A 25,446-nucleotide genomic window follows, 5' to 3' on the forward strand; every position below is an offset into this window, starting at 1 on the left:
TTCCGGTGGCACCGGAGCAATCCCGGAAGTGGAACATCGTGGATCTAGACTAGTCTGTGTGTAACCGAGAGTGTTCCCCGCGTGTCTCTACGACGTGTAACGTCAGACAGCCAATCAGCAGCATTATTAGATCTGGGTAGAAGCATGCTGCATGCTCATTGGCTCACTGACGCTGATGAGATTCACTCCTTAGGTATTTAAATTTGGTATTGAATGACGAGGCACATTTCGATACTTTGATACTAAGGAGGCAATTCAGTCGGTGCCTGAAAAGTTATGGAAGTTCGGTACCCAGCCCTAAGAATTGTAAAATGGGGATTGGTCAAGCAGCCACGCTGCATCTTGTTTTTATTGTTTTTCTATTTATAAAAACTAGTGCTCACATGATGATTTGATTTTACATCTGCATGTCGCCTGGAAGAAACAATTACTAAATCATAGTATCCTACAGCACATACTAGATCCCATTCAGGAATCTGATTGGTTTAATATATTATTGTTTGTCAGAAACATGACTTACTAGCTCAACGTAGAAATAAGTTGACAGTTCCAATATTGTCCCATCAGCCTTTGGTTGTATTTGTTGTGATGCTCTGTGTTCCAGCACCAATGATTGCTGCTGTTAATGTTTGTACCGAGGCATTTTTCATCATATTGTTATCTGTCAGTATCCTGGATGAAAAGTTACAGACAGTAGGGATCCGCTGCCAAGATGTTTCAGGCTTGTTAAGTAGGAGGAAACAAAAAAAAAAAACACAATGACAATGCATAGACTTTCTATATTTTTTAATAAATAATTTTGTGTGTAACACGGTCTAACTGTACAGTTCCATCACATTCATGTTCAGTATACATCACACTCACTGAGACATCCACTTTAAGATGTTGATCATTTAAATGACGATGGTTTTATAATCATTTAAAGCCTACAGATGGATGTGTGAGTTACAGCAAGGAAACAAAACCAAATGACACGCATGGTACCCTGAGTGATGTTTAGTTTGATGTCTTTTGGAATAGAAAAAGTGGTGTGCTGGATGCAACGTTATACCCGTTTTTTTTTTTTTTATTATTTCATACAAAACCACAAAGGCACGCAAACGCTAAATATATTCCTCATCCACCAAGTTTAACAGCGAGGCGGAGATTTCCATTAAACATTCAAGTCATTGGTCCAAGTGGCTGTGCACCGATCAATAATCAAAACTTAGTTGATATGTTGTACAAAATGCATCAGAGCTGGTAACAAGGCACTTCCTGTGCTCTGCTGAGGGTGCTGCTGCGCTGTGCGAGACAAAGAGAAGCGGCACTCCGTGCTTTTTAGGTCCACTGTATGTGGATAAACTTCCAACTCTCCGAGTCCTTTAGCTATGCAATGCATTATGTTGATCACCGTTCCGTTTTTTTTTTTTATGTAGAGAGCGGTGACCCTCTTAATATTAAACCCAGGTCTCTGGGTAACTCCTGGGCCCTTTGGGCTTTCCAAAACGGTTCCCAAATCCTGTGGAAGATGAAGATGGTGTCATAAAAATCTGAATCGGAAAGAGATAAGTAACGCTTACAAGGAATTTGCCTTGGTTGTTGGTGCATACATAAGCATATCAAACATGAATATGAAATAAACAATAAATACAGAAACAAATATTTACATATAACTGTTTAACATTAAGAAAGGGGGGAAAAAAAAAGAGGCTGTATGGATTAGTGCAGGGTGTGCAAAATGTTGGGTGTGCAAAAGTTCATGATATACAGAATGTGCAGATGACCGGTATATTATAATATTATGTAACATTATATCATATGCATGTCATATTGACGTATACGCAGGCCTACCAAATTTGAACACTGATGACGAGGCACCGTTGGACGTAGGCCGAGTTTCAGCTTGAGTGGGAGGCGGTGGAGGGGCGGTTTTAGCTGAAAATGCAGTTTTTAGACAGGTTAGTCCTACTTTTCTCATAAACACCAGTGCATTTGTTGAGATAAAATTGAAATGAGCATCGCTTACGTCTTTGTTTGTGTCTAAAGAACTTCAGACTCTGGCCAAAAAGAAACAGAAACATAGATTTGATTTGGCTACCTTTTTTTTCAAAATTTATTTTTCCTTTTTAACATTGGTTGAAGTTGTGTGTGTGTGTTTGTGTGTGGCTCTTGTGTTACCTTCGTCCGCAACACGCCCTTCTCGTTGCTTTTGTCTGATTTGTTTCCTGATGTGTCGGTGTTCAGGGAGAGCCTGTGGTTGGCCTCGTGCGGCCCCACTAGTTCTGATGAACACAGAAACAGATAGGAAATGAAATGATTGGCTTCATTTGAAATTGCCCTGATGGCGACCCCCCTCCCCCCTTGTATGCTTGCTACATAGGTGTAATTTACAGAGTAATAACCCCCCCCCCCCTTTAATCAAAACTGCTTTTGCACCATATATTGATGCATAAAACGTAACGCCCTTGGCTTGCTACATAACAATAATTACCCATTTTTAATCGACTCTTATTAGGGATCACCACGGCCTGTGTGATGTACGGGGTTGGACACTTTTTACTTGATTTTTTTTTTATGTTTATTTACCGTAATTGGGTAAATGCGTGTCTCATACTACCGCTACGTGTGTGACAGAGGCTACTGTGTAGTGTACAGCCCCTCATAATGTCTGAAAACACTCACCACTTCCTCCTCCAGCCACGACCACAGGAAGTGGAGCGAGCTGCCGAACTGCAGTAAGGGGCTCTGCATTAGAAACACAAAGATGAACTACCCCTCTCATAGACACGCTCTTTCAGATTTATTACGAACAAGACAACGACAAATCTGGCACTTTTCTAGCCGAGCTTTCATCTCTCTTTTTTTTTTTTTTTTTTTCTTTTTTTGGGGGGGGGGGGTAATGGATGCCTCTCAGTGGTGAACAGAAGGTACTTTCAAATACTATTTTTAACCTGCATGCTGTTGTACAGTATGTACCAGTGGTAGAAGAAGTGTTCAGGTCCTTTACTTAAGTAAAAGTACAAACACCCCACTGTAAAAGTACTGCATTTAAAATGCAACTTAAGTAAAAGTATGTCAATATCATCAGGGAAAATGTACTTTAAGTATTAAAAGTAAAAGTACTCAACGCAGAAAAAGCCTCACATTTTAGAAACTGGAAACGATCCAAACAGTTCTGTCAATCAACTTACAAAGTCTTTAATGGTCCAATCATGTCAGCTGGACTTGTAGGCCTATTATTGTTGGGTAGTTTAATTTCTAATAAAACATAGTATTTTATAAACTACATGTGTTCTGTGTGCAAAAATCTTAATTGTAAAGTAACTAAAGCTGTCAGATGAATGTAGTGGAGTAAAAAGTACAATATTTCCCTCTGAAATGTAGCAAGTGGCACCAAACATGCAAGTAGTAGAAAGTGGCATTAAAAGAAAAGACTCAAGTAAAGTACAAGTACCTCAACATTTGAATTTAAGTACAGTACTTGAGTAAATGTACTTAGTTACATCCCACCACTGGTATGTACTCAACAAACACAATGCAACCTTGTGAAATGGGATAATCGGGTGGATTACAGTCATCAACAAAAGATTTTGCCTCTGACCTTAACTGTTACATTAGAGCACTGTCAAAAAATCCCAGGAAAAGACTAACACTAAAAAATTAACTGATACGCCAAGCATGATCTGTTCAGCCAAAGCTTGATAGAATGAGCTCCTCTGTGTGACAGACCTCCAATGTTGTCTACAAAATATTAAAAACACAGGCTAATCGAGACACATCATTGCACTGATAGTCACGGAAATGAGCGCTGTAGTCTAAAATAGACTGGAAACCCACATCCACCGTCCTGCTGCCATTAACACTCAGCAGCGCAACATGTCTAAAATAGTCCCCAACAAATACACTGTTTACTCCTGTTTGAGAAACATTTGATACAGCTACAGTTTTGGGAATTTTTTTTAGCCTTTTTTTTTCTGTCACTCTCCCGTTTTAGCTTTTAGTTCTTCTTTGTTTAATTTCTTTCTTTTCTGTGATGGTCCTGCCCCAGTATCAGCCATAACTACAACAGATAACTTCTAAAATAAAATAACAAATACAATTGTGCCTACATAAAGACATCTCCTGCTACCTTTTACCTGGCTGGATACAATAACAGACTTTTCCGGTGTTACAATGAAATCTGTGACCTGTCAGAATGTGTGCTCTGTAGCGCCGTCTACCTGCCGAAAAAATCATTCAGTGACTTTGCGGGAAAAATCGGAGCCAGGCAACGGCTTTAATAAAAACTATATGAAAATAGTGGGTAACACTTTACTTGAAGGTATCGACACAATCGTGACATGACACTGTCATAACTATGACATGACACCGTCATGAACGTGTCATAAATTTATAAACAAGTCATAAACGTTTATGACTTCTGTCATTAAGAGTCATTCGGTTTTTGTCATGACAAGTTGGCCATTGTTTGGGTTGTCTTGATTATGACAACTTGACATTAATCAAAGTGACATTACTAGAAGTTATCTTGGTCATGACAAGTTGACATTACATTTGTTTGGGATGTCTTTGTCATGACAACTTGACATTAACCAGGATGACATTACCAGAGGATGTCTTTTGTAATGACAACTTGACATAATGTCATCCTGTTTGTTTTGTTGTCATTACAAAGACATCCCAAGCAAATGTAATGTCAACTTGTCATGACCAAGACAACTTCTGGTAATGTCACTTTGATTAATGTCAAGTTGTCATAATCAAGACAACCCAAACAATGTCAACTTGTCATGACCGAAACCGAATGACTCTTACTGACAGGTTTTAATTTAAACGTTTATAACACGTTCATGACAGTGTCATGTCATAGTTATGACAGTGTCATGTCACGATTATGTCGATACCTTCAAGTAAAGTGTTAACCAAACAGTGTTCTTTTCACTGTAAGTCTTGTTCGCTACTACGGGTCGTTAATGATCGTCAGATGGAAAATTAAACCGTTTCAGAAACATTTCAAAGTTCCTCATAGTACTTCTTTATATGACCGCTTGTATTCATGACTCTAATCTTCAGGAGGAATGAATGGGCTTGGGCTCAGTGCCCAACAGACAGGCTGGGGAAAGTATTAAGATATGGACTAGCATGTTGTTGGTTTTTGTCTTTTAGTTGCGTATATATGTACATGAGAAATATAGAATGTTGCTAGCCCCCCATCCTTTAACTGCCAGGTCGAGTAGAATGAAAGCAAAAGAGAAAGGAGTTTTCACTCATCGTATAAAAATTAGCTTACCTTCTCTGGAACTTTTAGCTCGAACGCTCTGGGGGGTGGGGTGGGGTGGGGGGAGCATTTGAAAGAAAAAACAAACGTTAATGTCCTATGAAATGGAAACTTATCAAGTTAATCACTGAATGGAAAAGCATTGAGATTCGTATAGGAAAATTAGTCAGTGAGTGGCACTTTTTTTGTGTGTGCTGACAACCCACTGAAACCCCCAGTTTTGTGACTTTTTGATAGTCCTTATTTATTACCTTGCTCCGGCTCATTACAACGTCGAGGAATTTCTTTGGCTGAACGGTGCCGTCCCACTCAGACGAGAAGCCTACCCTCGGTAAGGCCTGGGTTGTTTCTAATGGCTGCGGGCAGAGGGCGCCTTTCTCCTCAACTGTTGGGGGAAAAACCACTTCACTTAGACCAGGCGTCCTCAACCTTTTTTAGGCTAAGGACCCCTCAGCTGAGGGAGAGACGGAGCAGGGACCCCCTACTTATATTGTCAAATTGAGTTCAAAATAAGCCTTTACACATTTTTAGGTTACATTTTTTTATGGTGCTTTCCAAGCTTTTTTTTGACATATTCATATATATTTATGTGGCACAGTGAATTGTATTTTTAATTTTGTATGCCTACATTTGTGTATGTATCTTAGTTGTAATTTTTATATAAGCCGCTACAGGTTTCTACCACACCCTCGCATGTATTTTAGTATTTCTTCGATATAATTTTTTTTTTTTTATGTTCTGTGAAACAAATAAACTGAACTACTTAAGTGTATCTGGATGGCTGCCTTAGTGGCTAGCTTACCTACAGGCCAGTAAGCCTATCATCAGTTTTGCGTGTTTTTTGTTTTTTTTTCTCTCCCACAAATAGGCTGCTTAATCTTTGCTAATATTATGTTGGATTCATGTTAATGTATATTGTCAGACATCCCTTTTCGTCAACTTTTTGAAAAATGATCAAACAACAATTTGGTGGCCTACTGTGGGGAGTAGCAACATGCTAGTTCACTGACATCAGCTTTGCAAATAAACTCTGGTTACAATGACGGGGTTATCCGTTTTGTAAAGGGTCTATATGTCAGTGACGTTTTAAAATGAGCACTTCGCCAGCAAGCGGTACTTTTGTGGGAAGTTGTGCTAAAGTTCGCTTGCTAACATAACTGGCTGGCAGACACCTCGCAAATAACCTATTTTCTGCTTACAGTAAGCAGGTCAATGGGTTTTACTATGTCTCGATACTTTTTACAAAATCTAAGCAAGAAAAGGCCAAACAAATGAGATTCATATTTTAGCACGACAGTCTATGGGGTTTGCCATTCGGAGTACCGTTTCGGTGGTGAGCGACACAGACGCAGGCGACCCTCCCTAGCGTTATGGCGGTGAGATGAACCGCGATGCAAAGCAACCCCGACGCAGAACTCCGAATGGGTCACGACGGCGTAGAAGCGGCGGCGTAGCTACGGCGTGGAGTTGACGCAGAAGCATAAAACAGCCTTTGGACTACTGCAGCCTGAGCTAAATGGTGCGTCTCTTGTAAGAATGCAGTGGTTGACTCACCTTGTTCTGTGATGAGGATGAAGGACTCGGGGGTTCTGTCAGGAAGTGGAGGAGTCAGGCTCTCCTCAGCTGCACAACCAAAGGTGATCAGCTATTCATTTCTTCTTTAATTACATGGAGTTCACTTCTCTTTTTATGTGTGGGTGTGTTTACACATTTAGAGACATTTGTCAGACAGTGTGGTGAGCTTACTTTGAGGAAGCAGCGGAGGGGTCAGCGGGTCCAAAGGCGGACAGTAAGGGGGGAGGTTTGGAGTTGTATATGATGCAAAATCAGGATGTGGTTCTGGTACTGGAGAAATCACAAGAAAATACAATACTATTGAAATGAACACACACACACACACACACACACACACATATATATATATATATATATATATATATATATATATATACACACACACACACATAATATTTCCTAACAACCAGCAGTAAGTGTGATATCTGAGATCTCTCTAAAAGAGTAATAACTTAAATGTTACAACAGCAACTTTCAATTAATCGTCCTATAGTTACTTACAGTACCACAATTTGTCACATTGTCAGCTGAATTATTAGCCAGTGCACGTACATATTAGCCTTATTATAAATAACTTACCTGTGAAGGTCATTTTTGCTTTCAGACTCTACAAGAAAGAGAAGGATGTTGCGGTTACATAACTGACGTCACATCTGTAATGTTCTAACTGTCTGATATTGTATTTTTATACAGAATGATAAAATTCTTTTTGTAAATTTCAGGATTTTTTTATTTGAGTCACCACTTTACAGTTTATGTTCAAGTGACCCACATCATCCACATTTTTAATTTCTCAGAGATGTTGAACAGATGCTGAATTCATTATGTGGTCAAATAATGTGTATATGCGTTAGAGCTGCAAAGATGAATGGATTAATCAGTTAGTTGTCAACTATTAAATTAATTGCCAACTATTTTGATAATCGATTAATCGGTTTGAGTCATTTTTTATGAAAAAAAGAAGTTAATTATCCGATTTCAGCTTCTTGAATGTGACTATTTTCTAGTTTCTTCTGTCCTCTGTGACAGTAAACTGAATATCTTTGGAGTTGTGGACAAAACGAGCCGTTTTACCCTTTTCTGACATTTTATAGGCCAAACAACCAATCGATTTATAGAGAAAATATAATCGACAGATGAATCGACACTGAAAATGAGCGTTAGCTGCAGCCCTAATACGCGTAATCCCTCCTTCAGTTTATCTTTAAACCCTCATGTCACTGCCTTGCAGGAAGTCCCACATTAAGCTGTGAAGAGACTTTCTTCTTACCTTACTCCTCAACCAATGTTTGGTCTCACTGGGCTTTAAATCCCCGGACCATTCTGAAGACATCCCTATTCTGTTCCGGTTCACTGCCGGCGTGACCGCTGACTTCTGCTCCCCGGGAGCTGAAAGACAAACAAGAATAATCCATTCCATCAGGATACATAGATCGACAGCTTTATTGTCCGTCCCAAAGCAGTGACAGAAATGTCCCTTCGACAAGGCTTATTAAAAACATGTAAATGCACATTTAAAACCTACAAAACAGCAGTTTTAGAGTATCTTCCATTTTTTTAATATATAATAATAATATATATTTTTTTTTATCGTTTAAGAGATTGTGATTTATGATATTATGAAGTCACCTTGATCCAGTGCTAGCTCAAATGATTCTGGTGTTCTCTCGGGAAGTGGGGGGACAGGTGAGGGGGGATTGCCTGGCAACATATGGAAAAACATAGTTTTTTTTTTTCTTTATGAATATTGTGTCACCGTTGCCACACATTCCACATCAAAACGTCATTTAAGAGTTTCAGATATTTCCCACTTATTTTCTCACCTCCCAACTCCCGGACAGCCTCGGCAGCAGCGTTGGGTGGAATGATAACCAGCAAACTCTCGTAAGGAGCCGAGCGCTCTGAAAGACAAAAGCATACGTAGCTGGAGGTTGAAAGTCTGAAGGGGTACGGGACAGTCCAGACATTGGGAAACCCTGAAGTCCAGGATATATAAACAAACGGCAAGATTTCTAAAACAGGGAAGCCATATGTGCTTGCTTCAATGTATTACAGTATATTTGGACTATCAGAAACTTTGATGAGGAATATTTTCAGAGTAAGCCTTACAGAAACTAATGGTTTATATTTCCAGTTTTTTTTTTGTATCTACACTGAGAACACCAACCTGCATCCTCAGCCATCATAAAGGATTCAGGCGTTCGTTGAGGTAAGGGAGGAGGTACCTCCTCATCCATATGAACTTCAGTACCTACGAAATGCACATCGGTTAATGAAAGAAATTCTACAAAATGACAGCCCACTGCCCTGTTATCTGGGTTCTTTAAGACTAACACGTGCACCAATATGACTCCTACTTACCTGAGGCGGGAGAGTTAAGCTCCAGAGTCTGGTCGTTCAGAAACAATGAGGGCGTCCTAAAGATGGGGCTATCCGTCCATTGTTTGGCGTCTTCGGTAGAGTCCATTGGTGCCTCTGATGGAGGGGAGCTCATTGGAGTGTCAAAGTAGGGGTCCTCTACCATCAGACAAATAGCTGCTGCCACAGCTGGAGAAGGCGGAGTGTTCCGTGACAGCTTGTCATCGGGGTCCTGTATCGTCTCCTCTACTAGAGGGCCTCTGGGGCTGGCATGCAGCAGTTTGGGTGAAGTCCTGGGTCCTTCCTGCTGGTTCTGGGCAGTGGCCGGAGCCTCAGGAAGGGTCCGGAGTAGATACCATTGCTCCTGGTCCCCGTGCGTGTCCTCGTCTCTGAAGTCTATTAGATTTTCTAAAGCGGAAGGCAAGGGAGTGTGGTACTGAGGCAAAACCTCCCTTTCTTCATCAAGCAAATCCAGCTCCTCGCTCAGGTCAGAGAGCTCGCTTTCGTTGTCAGGCGTGATAGCTGACGCGACCGCTCCCACCTGTACAGTTCAGCAGGGGGAGTGTGAGTCATAACAGCTTTTGATAAATGAAAATAAATTTGCATGTGCATGCATTAATGCTCGGAAAATGTGTAAGCCTATGTTTTAGGGGTTTCTCGGAATGGTCGACTATTCGAACATTGTCGCACCTTTGCAGAATATTCGTTCATCTGTGCTTTTAACATGGTGCGGTGATGAAGGAGTGGCAATGTATCAGACGTGCATGTTATTACATCAGATATGTAGCAGTGGGCGGTTTGGGTAAACAAGTCATAGTTGTTCTGTGTGACTGCAGTGCAAGGCGCGAAAGCAGCGGACATTTTCTTGAACGCTAACCAGGAGTGCAAAATGAGGACAATAAACGAGGACTGTAGCGACAGCGAGTAACTGTCAGTTTATCAGGGACACACAGATGTTGAATATTTTCTACATTTGCACTTTCATTATGGCGTTTCATTGTGATGAGTAGAGGCTACGTTTTGAATTTCTGTTTGCACTGCTTATAGCCTATTTTCTGTTTACACTTGCCATCTGAGGAAAATGTGTTAATAATCTGTGTCCTTATAACAGCTAATTGACTCAACCTTCATCTTTCATCTGTCTGCAAATTTGATGATTTTCCACTCAGATCACGTGACTGCAATCTATATTGGTGCTACAGTGAAACCACAAGAAAACCGACCATAGCTGTTGTTTCTGTTTTGCTGATCGTGCTGATAGTGGTGCGAGTGAGTTGGTGTTGGTTAGAGCATTATACATTTCCATTGTTTCTAAAACTCTGGCTCGATCGCAAGGCAGTGTTCCTGGTCGCTCACCTCATTCCTGCAGGTCTGGGCGTCCACGGACCGCAGATATCTCTCAAACAGCGACTTGATGGTTCTGTACACCAACTCATATTGTTCCTGAGGGTTAAGCAACAAAAACCTGCTCTGTTAGGTGACACAGCCCTGGGGCATGACGCACGAAACACAAATCATCAAGAGATCTTTGATAGAACTGACGTGAAGAATTGCCTGAAATGTGGCTCTGCTTGTTGGAAGATTGGATACACTTGATGCTTTGTTAGTTTAAAAAAAGAAAAGAAAAGAAACTACCTTGGTTTGAACCAGCGAGGGCCTCTGGGTTCTCATGTTTTGAACTAAGTCATAGATACTGAAATCTGGAGTGATCCTCTAAAAACAAGTACACAAACAGCACAAATGCATCTCGAATCTTTTTTGTTAAATGAATGTGACTTTACATAGATAATGTGCAGAAAGTATTGATGTAGGAATGTCTCTACCTGTGTCTTCAGGAGGTTCCAGGTATAGTCAATGACACACAGGACTCCGGTTCTACCACAGCCAGCACTACGATCACAGCAGCAAAAAAGGCACATTTTAACCACTCCGCTTATCTCCAGCAAGAGGGACATTTCAATATGGTTACTCAAAGTATTATTAGTCGTAGAGGAGTTGAAAAAGTCATAAGCCATCATGGTATTTGCATACAACATATTTTTTTAAATAGTGTCAAAATTAGGGTTTGGACTTTTTACGATTCCGATGCCCAACCGGTACTTTTAAAACGATTCCGATTCCTAAACCGATTCTTAAAAAACTGAAAAATGACATCAAAGAAAGGCTTTTACGTCCATTTTGGTGAGCCCAGAGGGAAAATATGGCATTTTAAACGTAGCCTAACATTTACAGTAGCTAGCTAACGGTAGACTACAGAGAAAGTGTGATATTTTTACGTCCGTTTTGGAATGACAGAGAAAATATTTCAGTCGACACATTAAGTGGGACTGAAATGAGGGACCGAAATGTGCGTTCTAATCCGGTCCGATTCCTACCGGTTGCGTAGGAACCGGTTCCATAGCGGAACCGGGTTTCAGTACCCAACCCTAGTCAAAATGATCTTGATTATTTTATTGTATTTCATTGTCTGAACCGCACCCATCCAGTACTCTCAGCAGGATACTCATTGCTAACTCCTAATTTACCCGTCTTGAAAAGGCTAATCTCGGTGGACTTCTTTGAAATTCTGAAATCAAATTAAAACAATAATAAATAAACTATGTTTATGCTGTATGCTTTGACTCTAAACTTGAAATTATTTAGTATGGGTAAGCTGAGAAGTCATTTTTAGATAATGAGTGAATTTTCTCATTCGTAATTTCGTACATGTGTGACGACCCTGCTAGTAGTCAGCAGTGTATGTTTGGTAAATTGGTTGATTGTGGGATGGGCTATTTATCAGTGCCTTCTGTCGGCACCTGGGCCTGGTGCTCCAAAATTATAAATTTAGGCTTCGCTAATCATTCTCTCTCTCTCTCTCTCTCTCTCTCTCTCTCTTAAGCATCTCTCATATTTGTCATGGCCCAAGAGCCAGGTTATGACAACATAATTGTCCTCTATACAGTTCCCCTAGCAGTATAGTAGAGTGCCATCAATAAACCTCTGTTACTGTGACAGACAGGAGTGTATTCAACTCTTTGGTCATTCTTGAGGTTGCAGTAAGTGGATTGTAGTGTGGAAGAATGTGAGAGGTTTGTGATATTCTGTCATTTTCCTGTGAGAGTTGAGGAACAAAATCACATGTACTCTTTGACAGCTGTCTGGTAGTGATATCACTCAGACTATGTGGGTTGGATCTGCCACTGAGTCAACATTCCATTTCTGACACATCATCCTAACAAAGGTGTGGGCACATCATGGTGCGGCACACTTGCAGATCATATGTTTCTTCAGTATTCATATTAATAGTTACTTAACATATACAGCAAAGTAAGGTAATTAGTCATCAAAACAAAAGGTACCAAAAAAAAGAAAGGCAAAAGATCCGTTACAATATAGTGTGTGCTTCAATATACTTTGTATATTGTATGTATTTTGTATGTATTTATGATTTGTAACAGCCAAGTCAGTCTTTGTGCATCATCCGTATTTGCTAAATCAATTTCTGTTGTTAACCTGCTGAACAAAGTATTGCGTAGTTCCCAATAAAAAGGACAGCAGAAAACAAAATTAAACTTTTTCTATATCATTGACATGAACACATTGAACTAATCCTTCCTTTGAAGTAGCCAATTCCATAACTAAGCTACATATCCCGTATCCCCCCTATAGCCAATCTAATGTAGCCTATATTTGTGCACATCCAAAGAAAACCTAATAGCTCTGTTTTGCACAGATTCACCGAACAAAATATCTCGGCCCCACACATCCCAGCTGAATAATCAAGCACAGGACACACACATACAGTTGTGTGTGTGGACTGATGATCTAAGTGTAAGTTTCAGTAAAAAGGTAGATCTGAGTTTTAAATCAGCCAAAGTGTAAGTGTTGGAAAAACATGGGGGAAATGCCCACACTTTAAAACCTAGTGGGTCGTTGGCTACCCGCCTACGCACACTTCCTGTCTCAAAGAAAAGGGAGGAGGTGCATGTCTAACCTCTAAGGTCTAAGTAAGGGACATATACATGCTGCCCACAGGCAATGTGTTCCCCTACTAACTACTCAGTTAGAACCAAACATGTCAATCTTCAATGTGATCACTGCTTGCCTGCAACAAAAAAGCCCTGTCCATCAGGAATTATGATAATAATCATTATGAACATTACAGTATTTGTATCTCAACTGCAATACAGTACATAAGATGCACTGCTTTACATAAAATTGCATAAAAATGTTCTTAAAAATTAAATGGATTAAAAGGTTTATGGGCTTAAAAATAGCCCATAAAAAACGTAGTACAAAATAAGATATTTAAATTACATAAGTGAGACAACCCGACAACAAAGATCAGTGTTAAAATGTTTTTAAGGAAATTTACAGAAGTTGTCAAATATTCATATGAGGCTGTTCCTCAGTTTTGTGAGAGAAAAGGCTGCCTCTCTATACTTCTTAGTAGAATAAAAGCAGAAACACTCCAGTTAGTACAGTATGGGGGTGCTAAACCATTCAGAGCCTTGTAAACTATATTTTTAAACAGATTCTAAAGTAAACAGGAAGCCAGTGAAAAGATTCTACCATGGCATGCAATGTGTATTTTACTTGTTTTGGTTAAGACTCTGGCAGTTGCATTTTGCACAAGCTGAAGTCTTCTCACTGATTACTTGGGTAGTCCAGTTAAAAGAGCACTGCAACAGTCAAGATGAGAGCACCAAAGCAGGAATTAGTGTATTTAAATCAGGAAGTGCAAGATATGATCTACTTTTTCTATATTTCTAAGGTTGAAAAATATGGTCTTAGTGACACAGAGTACCTTCTTATATTTATAATCCATAATGATACCAAGCTTTTTGCCTCTGAACCTGTTTTGCGAGAGTTCCAATACTGTTTAAGCAGTCAAACAATTTAGACCGTTGGAGTCTTGATTAAATATTGTCCGCTTAGCTATAAATTTCACACCGTGTTGTTGTATAATTTAGCCAAGTAGAGAGCATGTACAGTGAGAATAGTGGACCGATTATAGAACCCTGTGGAACACCATATCAAATGTGATGGGTATTTTAAGCATGTTTACCAATGCTGAAAAGCTGTAATGCATATGGAAGCAGTGGAGGACATTTCCAGAAATTCCAACTAAATGCCTTTTATCATTCTTGATTGCCAGATTGATATTTGTTGTGGATGTTATCACAAAGAAAGCTAATTAACTGTTTATAAACTGCTGAAACAGGCCTGAAATTATTCGTAATAGATGGATTAAGATTTATTTTTCGTAGTAGTAGTTAAGAATTAGTCTTGCATCGACAGACCTTCCTCCATGGCTCCATGACCTGCGGAGGAGGGTCTTGGGCGGTGCTAAGCCACCGTGCCGCTGCAAAATAGCCTCAGGAAGGAACTTGTTTTGGTGGAACATGTGTATGTTCAAAAGTTGTTTTAGTCGTGCGAGAGAAAACTCAGATTGGACAGAGTCTAGCTAGCTGTCTGGATTTACCCTGCAGAGATCTAAGGAGCAGTTAACCATAGTCCTCATAAATTGACCCGAGTTTAAAATTCCAACACAAAGAAAGTGGTAGGAAATGGACATCGGCTGAAAAGACATGCATCCGGCGGAATTTCTGGCGGCACCAGAGCAATCCCGGAAGTGGAACGTCGTGGATATAGAGTATATAGTTAAGAATTAAATTCCATAGAAAAGCCTGACCTGCAGTGGATGCAAAAGGGGACGTCATCATGGGGTTGATAGGAACGCATCTCATGCAACATGTCCAGGATGGGAGGGATGGAGTCTGGTACACCGTGATCTGGCCAGTTTAAATAGTGCAGCTGTTTCAAAGTTCGGCTACACTGGAACAAATTAAAGCATTGTAGACAATAAAGCCTCTTTTTAAGAGCACATTTAATAACAAGGTCTTACCAGTTCAACACATTTACCTTGCTTTTTGCTACTGTATCATTGTGAAAGCTAAAGGGTTACATAAATCAAATGATTTTAGTAGACGCAAGATGTTAAATATGACCACATGTTTGGAGATTTCAACAACTGCTCTTTGTAGCAGCTAAAAACATGTAATCTGATAATCTCTTGCTTGTCTTTGGAGAATTACCCTGACAGTTATTCTCACAGTTAGGGTACTCTATAAACACTACTTACGTTGCGATAAGTCACCCTTAAAGTCCTTGTAAGATAATCTCCTTTATTTTCCTCAGAATCCTGTAAAACAAAAAAAGCCCGGCCGTGCATCCTTAAGGTGAGTACTTACTTATTATTGATGTTTGACAAAAATAGATAATGTGAATTTCTGTTGTATTGAATTACTAACCAATAGGGATGTAACGATGCATTGTGAATCAGTAAAAATCTATATAAATGCATTAAGATTAGAACCAGTTAAAATAATAATGATAATGTTACCTTGTGTTCTTAGTTCATTTATTTGAAGAAATTTCTTTCTATTTATTTACTATTTTGATGTGGGAGTTGTTTTAAAAATCTAATTATATATTATTTATTAATTGTTTTTTATTTAACATAAAATACTTTCATAATAATTTCAGTTGCACTTTTGATAAGAGGACACGTGTTGTTTTGCACAATTTATATAAATAACGGAATATATTTCAGTCATTTGTCTGCAGCTCATTCAGTTAAAAAAATCGTATTGTGAACTTAAAATGAATCGAATCGTGAGTTGAGTGTATGGTTACATCCCTAATAAGCCAGTGTTGTTTGACAAAGATGTTGGATAAAGATAATGTGAGTCTATTATAATGTCAGCATATGAACATGAACCGTATAAACAGTTCTACAGCAGTCCGTCAAAGTGGGAAGTGTAACTGCAAGAATACAAATACTCACACAGTGAACTGTGAAAAGCTCACAAACAAACGGCTGCTCTTGTTTCTGTGGCCAGTAGCGCTCACATTTTTTCTACAAAAAAAGTGAAGAAATCACACTGTTTGTCACACTCTAAACCACGATAAAATGGCTTCAGTCTACGCGTTAAACCAACCCATGCAATGACCCAGGTTAGTGGTATATAAAACCACAGCAAGCTGAAAGTGAACAGACACAGAAAATGCAGAAGTAGTAATAGTATTCAAGCAATGGAACACTGTTTGTCTGTTAAGAGAAAAGTGGAATGTGGAAATGTACATAATGTAGTTACCTTTCCCATCTCAAATTCTCGACAGGCCATCACTACAACCTAAAGCCAAAGAAGTTCATAAGGTCAGTTTATGTAACCAAGGCATAAGAAGTAAGATAGTTATTAAACCCCAGCGGGGGAATATCGGTTGTTGCAGCGGAACAACAGAAACAACTGAAAAAAAATGCAAAAAAGTTATATAAACTAAAATAAAAATTGATTAAAAGTTAAATCTACTAGGGGTGGGAATCACCAGTGGCGATATGATAGTATCACGATACTTATGTCACGATACAATATTATTGCGATATTAAACATTTTGCGATATTCTGCCATTAATTACAATTTATTACCTTTTTTCCCCAACTTCAAATTATGTCCCTACAGGAAAACTTTGTCAACATCTGTTTTTTCATCTCACTTCAATTTTCCATCTAGTTGACTGAAAAAGAAATTAAAGTGCTTATATTATGCTTTTTGGCTTTTTTCCCTTTCCTTTATTGTGTTATATATCTTTTTTGTGCATGTTATAGGTTTACAAAGTGAAAAAGCCCAAAGTCCACCCCAGAGGGAGTTACCATATCCCACTGAAAACACTGTTCATGAACCGCTTGAAACTGCTCTATTGTAGTCCAACCTTTACTTCCGTGACAAACTCGCGTCATTTTGCGTCACTTTGCCTCACTTTGCGTCATTATAATGCTGGCCTAACTGCTAGATAGTTGTATCTCCATGTCCAGGAGACAGTGCAGAATTAAAATGTTACGTATGAAACACTAATTTGTTAATATTTAAATAACTTACTCTGAAACATCGGGCTCCAGTCTAGGTTGTACAGTTGAGCCAAAGCCATAGATTACTGGCTGAAGCAGGTTTGTTTTGGATTACACTAGCTTGCTTGTCAGGGCCCGCCCTACTCTGCTTCTGACTGGCTAGTAGTCCTTACCTAGGTGCATGTGCGACTCCCAACAAAGATGGGATAGAAGTGAAATGCCTCACTGGGTAGTTAAAACAGAGAGCACACACAGGGTGAAAAGAGGAGCTGCAGCAATGTGCAGTACGACAAAATTATGGTGTTTTTTTTTTTAAATTAAACCATGTAAACCTATTCTGGTACAACCTCTAAATACAATTATGAACCTGAAAATGAGCATAAAATGAGGTCCTTAATAATAATAATAATGTATTATTCTAGTAGCAAAAAGTTAAATTCTTCATTTGCAATTTATATAATTAAAGATCGGTACTTGGCGTCCGTGTATCAATTTTTTTCGAACCCCTAGAAACTACACAAGAGTATTTTAAGACAAGATGACATGATAAGGTGACAGTGGTGTGATAAATAGCAGCAGAGTCGACAGGTCTACGTAAAGTGTACACCAGACTATCATATAATGTGATTAAGTAGTGCTTATTGTGTTTGTCTGTATTAATGTAAAAGGATATAATGCAAAAGTCAGTGTAACATATTGACGTAATATAGTACATTATGGTATAGTATAGGATATGATACATACTATCAGGTGAAGTGTAGTAATATAGTGTATAATAAAAAAATAAAATTGTGCAAAAGCTTCAAGATCATTTTACCTGAAGCATGCTTATAGTTGTTCGGAGGGCAACATTATGCGTTATAACACATTGTTGTGCCCACAGACAACAGGCATGTCCTACCTTGATGTTGTACTCCCAAAGCATCCTCAAGAAGTCCAGTACTGTGTGAGGCAGAGGACCCTGAGTAGCAATGTAGGCCTTGGAACCTGACGCTCCCTGTAGACACAACACCGCTTACAGTCACGAGTCAGAGGATCATGTGAGTAACATTTTGTACAAACCACATTAGTTACATATATCGTCACTGACAGGCTAAATAACGTACAGTACAGGCCAAAAGTTTGGACACACCTTCTCATTCAATGTGTTTCCCTTTTTATTTTCATGACTATTTACATTGTAGATTCTCACTGAAGGCATCAAAACTATGAATGAACACATATGGAATTATGTACTTAACAAAAAAGTGTGAAATAACTGAAAACATGTCTTATATTTTAGATTCTTCAAAGTAGCCACCCTTTGCTTTTTTATTAATAAGGGATATAATTCCACTAATTAACCCTGACAAGGCACACCTGTGAAGTGAAAACCATTTCAGGTGACTACCTCATGAAGCTCATTGAGAGAACACCAAGGGTTTGCAGAGTTATCAAAAAAGCAAAGGGTGGCTACTTTGAGGAATCTAAAATATAAGACATGTTTTCAGTTATTTCACACTTTTTTGTTAAGTACATAATTCCATATGTGTTCATTCATAGTTTTGATGCCTTCAGTGAGAATCTACAATGTAAATAGTCATGAAAATAAAGAAACACATTGAATGAGAAGGTGTGTCCAAACTTTTGGCCTGTACTGTATATGTCCAAAACCATTGCTTTTTTAAAGAAAATAAAAAAAAGGATAATTTGAAAACATTTTAGCAATGTATTTTTCTCAGATGAATTCAGACACAATCCCCTCGTCACTGTTTAAATATTTGTAAGACCCATAGACAGACGTAAAGGGTAGGGATCGACCAATTTTTGGCAATATGCAGATTATAGTATGTATCTGTGTTTTATTTTCCCGAATAACCGATAAAGTGAATACTTAAAAAGTGCGCTACTTTGGCTCACTACAGCGACGATATGTACATATACTGTAAAATGCTGTAAAATGTATGGGAATGTGAATGATTTCCCTTACAAGGACACTTATTTTACCTTGATGAAACTGGCATTGATGTAGTCCGTGTCATTTTTAGTTTTGGTGAGAGTGAGCTTTACTCTGGTGTGGTCAACTGAAAGGAGAGGAATATGTAGTTAGAATATCAATGTCGCACAACTGAGGAGTCCTTTACTGTGCTTTTTGGGCCTTTCACACCTTTATGGCAAAGAATAAAATAAAAGATCAGAGAAATAAAATGAAATAGAATAAAATATGTAAATATTCATGAATTTTTCTTGATATTAGGACACATTTCACATTGTCCAATGATTATAAATATTATAAAATCTTGTATTTTTACACAATAAATCAGATAAGATAGACTATAATTAGTCACACTTGTGCCACATTAAAGTATTATTTATAACCTTTTTTGAGCTGATCAATATCATGTTTCATAATTTAAGGTCATCATACATATAAAAATTAATTTACGGAGATTATTTGCATCGTTGTGTTTATGTATTTGCATCTTAATGTCATACAAGCCATAATACTGTAAGCCTATGATTCTTTGATCCATTGACATTTATTTTCAGCATTAATGTGCCAGGTCAAGACTGCCATGATGCAGAATTATATTTATCATCTTATGCAGAAGTATAAATGGTAAACCGCAATTTTCACAATTATGCATTAAGCAAAGCTTACAGGGAACAATGTCTTTGTAGCGGTTCTTCTTGATGTTCTCCTGCTTTTCTGCTGTCTTGGTGGGGAAGGTCTTGTCAGTGCGGTACTTGGTTGACTGGCATTTCAACCTCTGAAAAACAGCACCAAAAAAAAATGTAATCCTACTGCATTAGACTACAGCATTTTAGTCATTATTCCTTGAAGCCATGTCAATGTCTTTTCTCTCTGTATACCAAACAAAGGAACAATCTTTTCAGCCTAATTCTACACTCTGATAAATGAAGGTGCTTGATGGTTAAAATACTACCTTTTTGAAGCGTAATGCTCTACCTGTTGTAAAAGAGGTTACGTTTAAACGGCATGGCAATTTGGAGTTCCGATTTGACGATGGTGCTGTATAAGTTTGCCTTGTTATATGATTATAAACCATCATGATGTTGTGTTCCACAGAAATATAGTTGCAAGCTAATATAATGCTCATTGGCAAAACATGACAGGTGTGACATCACATGTAACATGTGTCGTGGCAATTTTACAATTCCACTCTGATAAAGAGGAAGGAGACAAAAATGTCCAAAGGGTGCACACTGATGAGAAGTTCTCGGCCTATATCCATGGCTATAGAAATGTTCTTATGTTGGTCTATTCTGTTTCTGTACACACATCTATTGCACGCCTGTCCGTCCTGGGAGAGGGATCCCTCTTCTGTTGCTCTTCCTGAGATTTTCCCCCCCGTTTAAAGGGTTTGTTTAGAGGGATTGTCTTTATGCGAAGCGAGGGTTGAAGAGCACAGATGGTGTTGTATGCTGTACAGATTGTACAGATCCCTGAGGCAAATTTGTGATTTGCTGTATTGGGCTATATAAATTCAATTGACTTGACTTGTCTTTTTTTATACCTTGGAACAGTCTAATCTCGTCTCCTTCTGTTCGTACTTCCTTCAGCCAAGGCCGCTTCTCATCAGCCTTGGCGTCTCGGATGTTAGCATTTAACAAACCCTACAGACCAAGGCGTATGACCTTTTGGCTTTAGCAACATTCGTTGACATTCCCACAACATAAGACAACAAGTTAAACATTACTGCAATAAAGAAGACAAACATGATTATACATGCCATATGTGTAATAAAGATATTCAAACATGATTATACTTGCAATATTGTAATTTCCCCTACAAATGCCTAGAGGCATTATACTGTATGTAGGGACATAGCTGAGTGTACAGTAAATACAACATAATTAGCTTTACCCAGTGGTGGAAGAAGTGCAGATCTTAAAGAAGAAGTAGCAATACCACAGTGTAACATACTCTGTTACAAGTAAAAGACCTGCATTGAAAAATGACGTAAATCAAAGTATAAAACTATTAGCATCAAAATTTACCAAAAGTAAAAGTACTCATTGTGCAGAGTGGCCCATTACAGAATTATTATATCATATGATTCTATAAATAGTGATGCATTAAGCATAATGTTGCAGCTTGAGATGGAGCTACTGTAATTTTAATTGATTACTGAGTTGTTTACACAGTCTAATCTAGGCTAATTTATAGGCTGTATGTATGTATGTATGTATGTATTGATAATCTGAATCTGCAAAGTACCTAGTTACTAATATAATGAAAAAACTCTTATAAGGTAAATAGTACAATATGTTCCTTTGACATGTAGTGGAGTAAAAGTATAAAGTAGCAGAAAATGTAAATACTCAAGTAATGAAGAATCAAGTAATGAAGTACCTTAAGAAGTACAGCACTTGAGGCTATGTACTTAATTACACTACACCACTGGGTTTGCCCAACTATTAATTGGCAAAACCAACTTTCATAATAATTCATAATCAATGTAATACAGGCAGAATCAAAGTAATCTAAGTTCCAACATATGTGGTTTGGGATTTTTAGGGCAAATTAAGTTTTCTATTTAAAAAAAAATTTTAAAAAAGGGAAATTCTTCATATTTGGTGATTGTGTGCCTTACGATGCTTTCAGGTCACAGATAACTGTATTTACCACCTTACCGTTGTGGGACAAATCTTTGATGATAGTTGTGACGCATTTATATCATTAATGTTTTGGGCATTTTTTTGCAGTACTTTCATAGTTGTTCAGTCTTACGGGGGATTCAGCAAAAAGAGGGGGCAAATGGCAAACCGATTACATTTAACCATTCGCACGATGATTGGTCATACATCAGTTTTTGTCAGTGATTCAACCCTGGATGACCAGAATCTGTGACTCACTTTACTAGGAACTGACAGGAGGCTTACAGGGGACATTTACTGTGTGGAAGGTCTGACACTCAGATTAAAGTCATGACACGTCCATGCTTACAGGATTTTTTTTAAGACACTGGTCTTTTTGTTCGGAGGCCAGTTCTCGCGGTTCCAAACAGTCTGCTGAAGGCCTTGCGGACCATCTGCGCTGCTACCGCCACAGAGTGCTTTTTGTTCTTAAAGGAAGTGATGCAATAGACCCCTTCCTCTGGAGTGGTCGGGGTGGGAGCAGCATGTGAAGCACACGGTACCGTCCTCAGGCACAGTCATGTCAATCATCACCATGGTAGCAGCCTGCAGATGATGTCATCCTGGGTGTCAGGGCTTCTGAGCAAGAGTTTTGTTTGTGCCTTTATACAGTGTGAGTGTGTGTGTGTGTGTGTGTGTGTATATGTGTGTGTGAGAATGTACATGCATTGTTATATGTATACAAGACTTATAAATGACAAATGACTGACTCGACTACCCGAAAAATCTTTGTTAGTTGTTAAATGTTACAATGCATTTGCATATGGGTCTTCCTTGTTCTTGCGCTTTTACTGACAAACATCAGGGCAAAGAGGAAGCACAAATGTGGCGTTACAATAGCAGCGTGTTACTTCCCTGAACATGATGCCTTTTGTGAAAATTTGAAATGAAAATGTTCAGTTCTGTCAGTTTGTTCGGTGTAAACAAGCGTAGCTTTTATGACATGGATTCTGATGATGTGATAACGAAAGCCACGGAGGAAATGAATCTACTGCGTGGAGGCTTCATCTACAATACTATGCAACAGTACTTCAACAAAAGGGAACATTTTTGACAACAGTTGACTCACCACAAACTCCCCAGTAATTCCGTGCGCTGCCTCATCGTCCACAGCCTCCTGTATCTCCAGCTGGGCCAGAAGGCTCCTCAGTATCCGGGCTTGCTGCTCCATGGCTGCCTGTACACTGCCTGGGATAGGGCACCTTTCACAGGCAATGTCAGGACACAGAGGTCCACATATCCAGGGGTCATGGATTAGGGTCGCCAAGACTTGGCTTCAGGGCTGTAGGCGCTGCTTCTGTTGCTGCCGCACAGAGCACTTCTCTATTGCAACTGGCACATCAAGGAACTATTGTGAAGAAACATGTGAACTGTCTTAGAGGAAGCAAAACTAAGCTAACAGGTTCTGTGGTCAGATTAAAAAACATTGCCGCACCGCCTGTGTGTCTCTCACTGGGTCCTAAAGTCACACGGTCGTTTCAATGAGAACAGTGTCGCAGAAGGAAAGAAAAGGGAGCACCCACAAACAAAGTGGGCCACACGTTTATGCATCTGAGCAATCACGACCAACTGTTGCAATGCAGGCAGTCTAGCCTGTTGGACAACATTCAGGACTCAGCAGAGGAGTGGAGGAGGGATGTGGGAGGGATGGAAGCAGAGGGAGTGGTTGTAAGTGAGAGGCTGTCTGAGAATCCTGAAAATCCTGATGTTGAGAGCAGCAACCCATTCAACTCTCTCTGCGTCTTCATTTAGACCTACTGTTTGTCTCCATATTCGTCCCTTATAGGCCATCCTCGCAACAGCTCCTCCTAGTCCCTCACGCTCTGTTTCTGCTCCCAGGCTTTGGAAGAGCCTCCCGTCCCACAATAAGGCATGTTCTATGATAGGCAATTTTAAAATCTAATTTAAAGACCCACCTTTTTTCACTTGCTTTTAACTTTTAGCTGCTTTTACCTTTACCTAATTTAATTCCCTCTCCAAACTTCCTTCTTCTTCACGTGACTTTGGTTTTATCATGTCACTTTTGTATTGGTGTTTGTTATGTGCTTTTTATCTATGTAATGTCTGTCTCTATAGAGGCAGAGATGAAACCATCTGCCTTGGTTGTAAAGAACTTTGGATCGACTTATGTTGTTTTAAATGCGCTATATAATTAAATAAAGATGACTTGACATGTCCATAGTAGCCATTTGTTTTGGTAAACCACAGCACAGACCGTGAAATACAATGAAGTAAACTCTGCCTTTTCTTGGAAAACTTGCTGTAATTTGTTTAGTGTGCGAGCAGTTTCTAAAGCAATGGGTGAAGCTCTGTTTCAAGGAACTACAGGTGTTAAGTCACCCCTACGGACTTCCCTTTATTACACATAGCAAGTTGGATTTTAATAAGAGTATGGCTAAAAAATAATCAAACATATAAGTAAAAGAATATCCTAGCTACAATGATAAAGAGATGAAAATACCAGTATCAAGATAATAAGGAAAATGTACTGAGAACAGGCTTACCAGTGAAGCTGACGTGCAGTTCATGTGAGAGGAGGTTGCCCAGTGTGCCTTGGTTGACATGACGAAGACAACAATGCATTGCTCCCTGCATCCAGCAGGTGTTGTACACTACGTACATCAGCAACATGGTGACATCTAGTGGCTTTGTGGTACATCTACACAAATGGATATTCTGACATGGAGCTGAGTTCAATTTACTCATGGGTTTGTGAGATTTTATTGTCAGACGTTTCAAAAGTCTGATACTGTGAACGGTGATGTCCCTCCTCCTCTGCCTGGTGCTTGTGTGGTTGGCTTGGCTTCCTGGCTCAGGAGCTGATGGGCAGAGTAGGGGAGGACATCAGACATCATATTTCAGTATACCTGTATCCAGGGGGCGAACTACGGGGGAGCTAGGGGGAGCCGAGCCTTAATAAGACATGGGCTCCCCTGAAAACGTGATTTGTGAAATTTTTGGGGGTCTCTAAAAATATTGACAATGTGTCATTTTGACGTGCAATTTCAGTTTTGTGTAATGTGATCATCGTGGATTATTATGTGTAAAACTGCAAAAATATCATTCATGAATGTCGGCGATTTGAACCTAATTCACTTCAATAAAGATAACTATACATGCTGTTATTGTTGAGAGCATCAAAGCGTGGCGGCGCTGCGGTGCAAATTCAACTTACGTTAACTCAAAGATTCATAGACAGAATATAAACGTTGGAGGCCATTAATCGGCGCGCAAAATCCTTGAAATCCATTCTGCAGTAAGCATCATATAGCCATGGCAAAAAGAAAACAAGGCAGTTTAATTAATTTTGGTTAGCACACCTCCCACCGGGGTGACAACACAAGAAGAAGCTGAAGAAATAATGTCCTCTCTGGCTGAAGATGATCCTACCCCTCTTGCTCCTCTCTCTCCCGTGAAATTGGAACAGCCAGCAGTGGAGAGACTGGAAGAGCCCATATACATGGCTGTTTGTTAAGGATGGAAGCTTGGGGTGCGTCGCTAATAAGGTCTAATTGAACGGAGGAATTCTGGTATTCTTCGGTAGCCTGAGTAACTTTAACCGTTGTTCATGTGAAATCTCAAAAACAGCCTGATGCTTTGTTTATAGACTATTTGTGGCTGGCTGTTTGCTATTTGACCCATACTCCTGTTGATAAAGTATAATAGGGTAAATCCTGTAGTGCACACTTGTAGCTGTTATGTATCTTTGTAACATTAC

General features: G+C 39.2%; 1 protein-coding gene and 1 long non-coding RNA gene across 3 annotated transcripts; one reads left to right on the plus strand and one right to left on the minus strand.

Annotated features, from left to right (window-relative positions):
* Window positions 1-771: 771 nt before the first annotated feature.
* Window positions 772-24,314, minus strand: ptpn22 (protein tyrosine phosphatase non-receptor type 22). Of its 2 annotated transcripts, XM_039800730.1 has the most exons (27): window positions 24,233-24,314; window positions 22,798-23,076; window positions 19,729-19,837; window positions 19,074-19,150; window positions 17,989-18,084; window positions 16,336-16,374; window positions 16,026-16,097; window positions 15,321-15,380; window positions 14,871-15,013; window positions 11,017-11,083; window positions 10,829-10,906; window positions 10,550-10,636; window positions 9,197-9,734; window positions 9,003-9,086; window positions 8,659-8,736; window positions 8,465-8,536; window positions 8,106-8,224; window positions 7,415-7,442; window positions 7,007-7,105; window positions 6,815-6,883; window positions 5,512-5,645; window positions 5,273-5,300; window positions 2,665-2,727; window positions 2,161-2,264; window positions 2,009-2,039; window positions 1,834-1,917; window positions 772-1,501 (listed from the first exon to the last, which is right to left on the minus strand). In XM_039800730.1, the coding sequence occupies exons 2-27, from the start codon at window positions 22,897-22,899 to the stop codon at window positions 1,440-1,442; spliced, it is 2,523 nt and encodes an 840-aa protein (XP_039656664.1). In that variant the 5' UTR covers window positions 22,900-23,076; window positions 24,233-24,314; the 3' UTR covers window positions 772-1,439. The 2 variants fall into 2 exon arrangements, with proteins under 2 accessions (XP_039656664.1, XP_039656665.1); XM_039800731.1 differs by lacking the exon at window positions 2,665-2,727.
* Window positions 1,848-18,079, plus strand: LOC120559193. The gene is made up of 3 exons (XR_005639230.1): window positions 1,848-1,940; window positions 15,377-15,417; window positions 17,971-18,079. It is a non-coding gene; the product is annotated as an uncharacterized LOC120559193 (long non-coding RNA).
* Window positions 24,315-25,446: the final 1,132 nt, after the last annotated feature.

This window comes from Perca fluviatilis, chromosome 5, assembly GCF_010015445.1.
Source record: "Perca fluviatilis chromosome 5, GENO_Pfluv_1.0, whole genome shotgun sequence".
In the NCBI taxonomy this organism is placed as follows: domain Eukaryota; kingdom Metazoa; phylum Chordata; class Actinopteri; order Perciformes; family Percidae; genus Perca; species Perca fluviatilis.